We start from the raw sequence: 8,808 nt of genomic DNA on the forward strand, positions 1-8,808 counted from the left end.
ACCCCCACCGCCCCTGCCCCCACCCGTGCCCTGTGCACCCCCCATGCTGTCGCGGGGCCTGAGCCACCGCCGCAGCGAGACCAGCCACATGAGCGTCAAGCGCCTGCGGTGGGAGCAGGTGGAGAACTCGGAAGGCACCATCTGGGGTCAGGTAGGTGACCTGGGGCTCCAGGGTTTTCCATCTGGGGGACAGCCCTGAGAGGGTGGGTGGGGTGTGGAATGGCGGTCCTACTGCCAGCGTTTCTCCTCACTCTGAGCCCCCCGCTTCCTTGCAGCTTGGGGAGGACTCTGACTATGATAAGCTCAGCGACATGGTGAAATACCTTGACCTGGAGCTCCACTTTGGCACCCAGAAACCTGCTAGTGAGTGGCCTGAGGGCCCTGGGGGACCCCAATACCAGGCTCTGTGTGGCAGCCCAGGGCTCAGTGCCCCCAAGGGCTACCATTACTTACTGTGTCCCTGAGGTGTTTAACTTCTCAGAGCCTCAGTTTTCCCACCTCAAAACAGAGATGATACACTAACAGCTGAGCTGGCATTTATGCTTCCCAAATGCCAGACACCCTTGACCCTCATTTCAAAACTAACCCTGTGACACTGACAAGTTCCTGATGAGAAAGCACAGAGAGGCTAGGTAATTTGCTCAGTCACACAGCCAGACAGGAGGCATCCCCGGATAGCCTTTCCATCCAGTCTCTCTCTCCCCTCACCCCTCTCTGGGTAGCTCCCTGTAGCTGTTGGGTGAGGCTCCAGGCAGCCAGGGATACTGTGTGCGGTAAGTGGTCCCAGGATGGAGGAGAAAGGTCCTTGTCCACCCAGGAAGCAACTGCAAGGTCAAGAGGTGGTCGGTTCTCCTTACTCGGCCAGCTCAGTCCTACGCACCCAAGGGAGAGAGAGGATAGGGGGAGGGACACACACCATGCATACTGTGTTAGACTGGGCCCAAGAGTTTGTGAGTGGGGACTGTGGACACCATGAGGTGATTCAGTCAAGTCCATGGTCAGGGGGCACTTGCGCTGTTGGGGGTGGCCAGCGCAGCCTCAGCCTAGCCTCCCCTCATTAAACCACCAGTTTCTCTTCCAGAGCCAGTGCCTGGGCCTGAGCCCTTCAGGAAGAAGGAGGTGGTGGAGATCCTCTCCCACAAGAAGGCCTACAACACCTGTGAGGGGCCGGGGCGTCCCAGGGGTTGTGGAGGGCAGGAGGCGGCCCTTTGTGTGGGCCACAGAGCCAGAGCCGGGGATCCCCCCCTGGACGCTGACAGATTAGACTGTAAGGCACCCTCACACACACATACACACACACACACACACACACACACACACACACACACACACCTGCCACCGGCGGGTGAAGGCCCTCTCCCACGTCCCACATCCAGCCAGATCCCACCGGGATCCATGCCGGCCTTGGGGCCACCCCCATAGGCTCCGCCCCCTGATTGGCTCCCCAGTTCTGGCCCCTCCCTAGTTCCTTGGTCCCACAGCCACAGATCCCACTCCATTCTAGCTGTGTCTCCTCGAGAACCCCGCCCTCGCCCTTTAATCGGTCGCTGAGAGGACTCCTTTCAACCCTCGGCCGGCTCTGGCCACGCCTGGGTTCTTTCCCCCCGACCCCCCCTCCCCGGCTCCACCCAGTAGCCCAGGTAAATCTCGAGGCCCCGCCCCGGCTCACCTGAGCGGCCCCGCCCGCAGCCATCCTGCTGGCGCACCTGAAGCTGAGCCCCGGGGAGCTGCGGCAGGTGCTCATGAGCATGGAGCCCCGGCGCCTGGAGCCCGCGCACCTGGCGCAGCTGCTGCTCTTCGCGCCCGACGCCGACGAGGAGCTGCGCTACCAGGCCTTCCGCGAGGCGCCCGGCCGCCTCAGCGAGCCCGACCAGTTTGTCCTGCAGGTGCGGCGGCCGTGAGCCGTGACCCCCCCGCCCGGGGTCAGGGACTGCTGCCCAGCGGACTCGGCCGCCTCCATTCGGGCTGTCGCTATGTCCCGGGGCTGCGTCAGTCCCGCTCCACTCGCGCCCCCACGCTCACACCTCTGAGTCCTAGTTTTTACACCTTTAATGGCCAGTCTCCGCCCGGGGTCCAAAGTAGATGGGATGAGGGTGCCTCCTCGAGGTGGTGCTTTTTTTTTCTAAGGGAATACCAGGCCCAGCTGACCGCCACCCAGGCTGCAGTGGGGCAGTGGGTCTCCTGGCGGGATGGATGAATCCTGGCCCTGCCTTCATGGCAGATGCTGTCCGTTCCCGAGTACAAGACCCGCCTGCGCAGCCTCCACTTCCAGGCCACCCTGCAGGAGAAGACAGAAGAGATCCGGGGCAGCCTGGAGTGTTTGCGCCAGGCCTCCCTCGAGCTCAAGAACAGCCGGAAGCTCGCCAAGATCCTGGAGGTCAGGGCGCACCCCTCCCTCGCCACTCTCCCTGCCCCTGTCCACCTGGGTGTTCCCAGCCTGGACGTCCATGCCGATGGACCAGGGGGCGAGGGGTGGGTGAGTACCTGCCTGCCCACCTTCCTTTCCAGTTTGTGTTGGCCATGGGCAACTATCTCAACGATGGACAGCCCAAAACCAACAAGACCACGGGCTTCAAAATCAACTTCCTGACGGAGGTGAGGGGCTAGTTGGCAGTAACTGATTAGCTTGCTCTGCCGTTGAGGCTGAGGTGACCAGGCCTAACCAGAGGGGAGGAGAGAGCGTCAGGACCAAGGAGGGCCCTTCCCCCAGGAGGAAGGCCAGGCGTGACTGCAGGGGGGGGGGGGGGGGGGGGGGGGGGGGTGCGCCTCCAAGTTAAGCCTCAGGATCTGAATAATGGAGTGGGGGCGGGGGGCAGGGAGGGAAGCCTCCAGGAGGACAGGGAGAGTCCATTTGTAGATACTAATGGTTTAGGATAGCTGAGGCTCAGGTGGGCCACAGATGCTTCCAGAAAACCACAAAAGGGAAGATCTGTGAGTGATGCTACCCATCCCCCTGGGGTCAGAGAATCTTGGGTTATATCTGCTGACAAGGACAGAAAAACTTTAGTGACCTCCCCAAGTTAGGGGATGGAGGCCTGGTTCTTGGGGGGTCTCAAAGATCTGGGCCAGGGAACCTGCAAACTCCTGTGGGGGCCTGTGGCATCCTAGCAGATAAAACTTCAGAGTAAGGAATACTAGCAATTGGTTTATGAGCTTTGGAGTTGTCATGTATTGAGGGCCAGAAATAAGCCACAGTCCGGGATAGCAGGGCTGAGAGGACCTAGGCCCATGTGATAGGATCTGATGGGGTCCTTGAGGAGGACGTATGTTGGGGGTCACTTGCAGCTGAACTCCACCAAGACGGTGGACGGGAAGTCCACCTTCCTGCACATCCTTGCCAAATCACTGAGCCAGCACTTCCCTGAACTCCTGGGCTTTGCTCAGGACCTACCCACCGTGCCCCTGGCTGCCAAAGGTAGGCTAACTGGGTGGGTGGGGAGGCAGAGGCACTGCCCTCCTGGGCTGGGAGCGTGGCCCCATTGGGCTCTGTCCTCTTCCCCACAGTGAACCAACGGGCCCTGACCAGTGACCTGGCTGACCTCCACGGCACCATCAGTGAGATACAGACTGCCTGCCAGAGCATGTCCCCCTCTAGCGAAGACAAGTTTGCCATGGTCATGACGGTATCCTCTGAGCAGCCTGACACTGGAGTGGTCAGGTAGAGCTAGCTATGGCTCCAGCCGAGATGCTGGGCAGAGGCTGCCGTGGGTCCGAGGGTGCTGGAAGAGGGTCCATCCTGGGTCGTTTTGAATCCAAGCACTTCTGCCAAGTCTTTGTGTAACTGAGGAGGAGCTCTTTTGACTGTCCTAAAGCCGCCGCCTTGCCCCATCTGTGCTCATGGGCAGGAGAGCCCAGAGTTAAGGCACAAGACAGAAGGAGAGGCCTGTCAGGCTCTGGCCAGCCAGAGGTAATCAGGAGAGGGGAGCATTCCCACTGAGCACAGAGAGCGACAGGTGCTGTGGAAGCGAGAGAGAGTAAGGCCTGGAGAGTGATGGGGCCGCTCCAAGTGACTGGTTGGGGAAGAGAGGGTGGTACATCTGAGCTGAGCCCAGAGGGAAGAGTTGCCCTGCGTAGAGGAGGAAGTGAAAGGCCTGAAGCCGGAAGGACTGTGGCAGGTTTCGGGAAGAGCTTGGGGAACAGTAGGCAAAGGGGCTGGTGCCTCTGAATGGGGCATGGTTCCCAGTCGAGCACAGAGTCTGGGACAGACGGGAGTCGGGCAGCGAGGTTGTTGCCTGGGGTCACTGCCCGGGAACCTGGGGACACCCAGGAGGTCCGGCAGTTTCCTTAACAGAGGCCCATCAGTCGTTCCTGGAGATGGCCCAGCCGGTGCTACGGGCGCTGGACGGGCTGCAGCGTGAGGCCATGGAGGAGCTGGGCAAGGCGCTGGCCTTCTTCGGGGAGGATTCCAAAGCCACCACCTCCGAGGCCTTCTTCGGCATCTTTGCGGAGTTCATGAGCAAGTTCGAGGTGAGCCAGGGTGCAAGGCTTAAGGGGCCCCTCAGGAGAAGTCAGAGCCAGAGGTCAAATGAAGGGGGTCTTCTGTGATGCCCAGTTTGGGACACGACCCCCAGTGAATTACATAACCCTCTTCCCACCAAGGGGCTGCTGGTAGGTCTGTGCCCTGGCTCTGGGGTGGGGAGATGAGGCAGGGAGAGTGTGGGGGTTCCAGGGACCACTGACAAAGCCCTTCCCCTGTGCTCCTCCCTGCCTAGCGAGCTCTCAGTGACCTGCAGGCCGGGGAAGGTGCTCGCAGCTCAGGGATGGCTTCACCCCTGGCCTGGTGACAGCAATGGCCCCGAGCGCACTGGAGTGCACCTGCCTGGGGTTTGGGCTGCGCCTGGCCCTCGCCTGCCTCCTGCCTGGCACCTTGGGCCACTGCGCCCACTGCACCTGCATCTCCAGCTACCTCAGCCATTGAGCTCCAGACCCCGCGAAGGTGTGGGGCTCGGCCATGTACCCCTCTCCAGGCCAAGCCCTGGCTCTGAGCGCTGGGGGTACGGGGCAGGAGCAGACACACTGACTCCCCAGGAAGGTGAACCTCAGCTGCCAATGGGCACTGGTCCACCGCACGCAGGTCTGGCTGTACCCTGCACATTGTGAGCCTCCTGCGCCTTGTGCCCGCCTGGCTCCTGGGCCTGCACGCAGGTGCTGCCTGTGCACACCTCAAGACGTCTAGGGCGGGGACCTGGGGAGGGATGGTGGGCTGAGATCAGCAGGTGGCTTGAAAAATGGCCATGGCCCTGGGACAGTGTCTGCTGTCTATTCCTCCACCGCTTGGCCAGAGCTCACGGGGCGGGAAAGAAGGACATTTGAGCCTCATTTCTGAGCCTGCTCCAAACGGGCCCCTGGGGGCGCCATAGTGGAGTACGGACCTTGTAAAGGAGGCAGATGCCCTTGAACATGTCACACCAGGGGGCATTATAAGGCCTGGAGGTCCCTCGCCCAGCCCAGGCCTCCTGGGGCTGCTCTGAAGAAAGCAGGCAGGCAGGCAGGCAGGACGGAGAGCCGCTAGTCCGCACCTAGCCTGGGACTTGGAAGCTGGAAGAAACTGCATTTGGCTGTCGCCCAGAAGTGGGGCAGGTAGGAGAGAAGCAGGGGAGAGAAACAGAGAGGACTGGATGAGGAAGACCCTCTATGCCAGACTGCAGAATTGAGGTGTGTATTCAGTAGACAAACTTAAATCCGGTTTAGACGTGGTCAGTATGAAGTGGGGAGTCTGGGAGTGGGACGGGGGTTGTCAAGGTAGGAAATGGAGAGAACGGCGAGATTCAGGTGGAGGATGAGCAGGATTTGGTGGCCGATTACTGGGTGGGTGGTGATGACGGTCCCTGGAACAGGTCCTGCAAGTAGAGCAGACTTAGGGGCAGATGACACAATCTAGGACGCATTTGGGATCCCAGAGGCCATTTGAATATGTGTCTGGAGCCGCTGGTGAGGACGGCATAGAGGAGAGAGTCACTTGGGTGCTGGGAGGCAGCAGGGGAAGCTGTGGACCGGGAGGGTGTGTTAACTCCTTTCGTCCTTTCCACACTCCGGTTGGCAGCTCCGGGCATCAGACAGCTTCTTTTTTTACCTCTTTCCTTGCCTTCCTTCCAGGGAAGCCTGAAATGGGCTTTACACACGGTTCTGGACCGAATGGCTAATGTTGCTCCAGGGCAGTGTTTAGGGCCCATTCAGCTCTTCCCAGCCTCCCACGGGCTCTTCTTTGAAGCCATGTATGTTCTTTTGTTCCCCACTCATAGCCACCATAAAAATGTCTAAACCATAATGTATAATTCAAAGGTGGGGGTGGCGGATATGCCCAGGTGTGGCTCGTGGTTTACGTTTCTCCCCCCGCAGGTCCATTTGGATAATTTCCATAAGTTTCCAAAGCCTGCGTCTCTGAGAAACATGGCAGGAGGCCAGTTAATACCCACGCAAGATCCGTAAAGATTATAGACTCTACCAGGCTGTAAAACGGTGGGATCCCACAGCCCAGGTAGCCCATATGGCATTCTCCTGCAAGTTAGAAACACATGCCCTCACCAGGTAGGTCCAGCCCCGTGCCAGGGGGCACAGATTGGCAAGCCAAGCACTAGCTAGGTTTTCTTTCTAACTCGCCTTGTATTGGTTATCTATCTGCCACACAATGCCGTGTACCAGTCTGTCCCAAAGCTCGGGTGCTTGAAATGGCAGCCACTTATGCTCGTGACTCTGTGGGTCACCTGGCAGTAAGGATGAGCTGGGCTAAGTGGATCCACTCATGTATCTGCCGTCATCTGTGAGTCAGTGAGACAGCTTTGCTAATCAGGGCTCTCCTGTGTCTGGGGCCTTGGCTGGGTCAGCTGGCGTGGCATTCTGTGGCCTCTCAGCCACCAGCCAGGTGGCCAGGATCATTCACATGGTGGAGGCAGGGGTCTGAGAGAACAAGCAAAGGCACAGAAAGACCCCCTTGGGGCCTGAGCTCAGAGCCGGCACACAATCCCTTTCACCACAGTCTGGTGTCAGAGTAAGTGACAAAGCCAGCCCAGCACCTGGGGGAAAGGAAATAGGCTCCACCCTTGATGAGAGATGCTGTAAAGTCACATTAAGAGGATACGGATTCAGAATGGGTGGAGAATTAGGGCCACTTTTGCATTCAACCTACCACATGCCTCCTTGATCAGGCACCATGGTTCAGACCCCAGCCTCCTTAAAATCCTCAGTGCCCCGGGTCCTCCCTGGACCCAGCACAGCTCGGGTACCCATCTTCCTGTGTCCTCCAGGTGGCATGCTTCTTGTTCTCACCTAGTCACCCATGAGTGACCGGACACCTCTCTAGATACACTCAGTCCAGTGGGCAGCAGTGGTCTGTGCCTGCCTAGCAACCAGTCTCCCCTATGCTGGAGAAAGTTCCCTGGTTTTTCTTTGGGAAATTATCCCTCCCCTACTTCCAGGCCCTGGAGAGGTGCCAACTGGATAAGGATGGTCTTATGACTCTGGCTGGGTTGCTCAGGGTCAATTCAAGACTCAAGTTAGAACGGTTTGGAAAGGGAGACTTCCTTTCTTCTGGATGAATTGCTGGGCGTTTAGAGGGTGGGAGCCTGGAGTGCACCTGCCTGAGTGTAAAGCCAATACAGGAGAGCAGAAGAGAGATCACGCCATATGTCTCTTTGTCCCTGGATCCAACTGTGCCTGAAGTAGGCTTCTGGACTTGTCAGTTTCCAAGCCACCAAATTCCCCTTCCATTTTAAAACTTTATTTTAATTTTTTGGCTGAGGCTGGTTTGAATGGGTTTCTGTCACTTGCAGCACTAAGAGGGTTGACTCATGCACCGATCAACAGATAGTTATAGATGTTCAGTCTTTTAACGTTCTCAATGAACTCTCTTCAGTTGTGAACACATTCGCCAATACGCTTTGACTGCCTACTATGTGCCAGGCATAGTGCTTGCTGGGTGCAGACACCTTATGGGTCAGCCTCTCTGAATTTGGTTTCCTAGGGTTGTATTTCATGGTGGTCCTACACGAGTCAGTACAAGGCCCTGCACATGAGCCAATATGGGCGCTGTGTGTGCCTCCACCAACCCGTCACCAAATGACAAGGTGTGAATGCAAGCACTTTGCCCCGGGGATTACTAATCTCTCAGTAATGCTAAGAAAATGACAGCCTAATTCCACATCAGTCCGTGGTTCCTAGGTAGTGTGCGCAGTGGTTTTTCACATTTCATTTCATGTTATGTTCACACCGACTCTCTGAGGTAGGTTCTGTTATCTCCTTTTTACAAATAAAAAGTCTGACACTCAGGAAAGTTATGCAACTTGCTGGATCAAACACTTGGGTCTGCCTAAATCTACAGCCCATCCTCTGAGTGGCAATATCTTCTCTGTTTTGCATACTATGTTTTTTGTTTTACTATCAGTGTTCCAGGGTCTACAGATGCTGGTGACTTCAGCACAAAGTCCTTACCTCTTTTCTTACCACTTCCTGTTTCTTCCTGTATTAGTCTGCTCAGACGATGGTAACAGAATGCCACAGACTGGGTGGCTTAACAAACAGGAACTTATTTTCTCACTGTTCTGGAGGCTGGAAGTCCAAGATTGAGGTGTTGGCAGTCTTGGTTTTTCCTGAGGCTGCTTTTCTCTCCCGTCATCATCTGAACCTGCTATTGCCCCTGACAAGCAGCTGCAGGGAGAGCTTGTTGTCCTTATCTTAACTGACCTTTATTAAAGTAGCACAGGGCACTGTGTACCCTCCCTTTGCAAATTCTCACACACCCAGGCTTCAGCTACCAGCTGTCTACTTTCCAATAACCCTGTCATCAACTTCATTTTTTTTTTTTTTTTTTTT

The 8,808-nt window shown here is 57.2% G+C and overlaps 1 protein-coding gene across 1 annotated transcript in view; it reads left to right on the forward strand.

The window, feature by feature from the left end:
* GRID2IP (Grid2 interacting protein) overlaps positions 1 to 8,802 on the forward strand; it is a 50,431-nt gene extending 41,629 nt beyond the window's left edge. The window contains exons 16-25 of the mRNA XM_019637426.1: positions 2 to 151; positions 276 to 363; positions 1,082 to 1,159; positions 1,690 to 1,886; positions 2,222 to 2,377; positions 2,509 to 2,595; positions 3,286 to 3,415; positions 3,505 to 3,623; positions 4,303 to 4,467; positions 4,713 to 8,802. Of these exons, the coding sequence (XP_019492971.1) occupies positions 2 to 151; positions 276 to 363; positions 1,082 to 1,159; positions 1,690 to 1,886; positions 2,222 to 2,377; positions 2,509 to 2,595; positions 3,286 to 3,415; positions 3,505 to 3,623; positions 4,303 to 4,467; positions 4,713 to 4,784 (1,242 nt within the window). The 3' untranslated portion in view covers positions 4,785 to 8,802. The remainder of the gene's footprint in view (position 1; positions 152 to 275; positions 364 to 1,081; positions 1,160 to 1,689; positions 1,887 to 2,221; positions 2,378 to 2,508; positions 2,596 to 3,285; positions 3,416 to 3,504; positions 3,624 to 4,302; positions 4,468 to 4,712) is intronic.
* The last annotated feature ends 6 nt before the right edge of the window (positions 8,803 to 8,808 follow it).

This window comes from Hipposideros armiger, unplaced genomic scaffold, assembly GCF_001890085.2.
Source record: "Hipposideros armiger isolate ML-2016 unplaced genomic scaffold, ASM189008v1 scaffold_33, whole genome shotgun sequence".
NCBI classification, from domain to species: domain Eukaryota; kingdom Metazoa; phylum Chordata; class Mammalia; order Chiroptera; family Hipposideridae; genus Hipposideros; species Hipposideros armiger.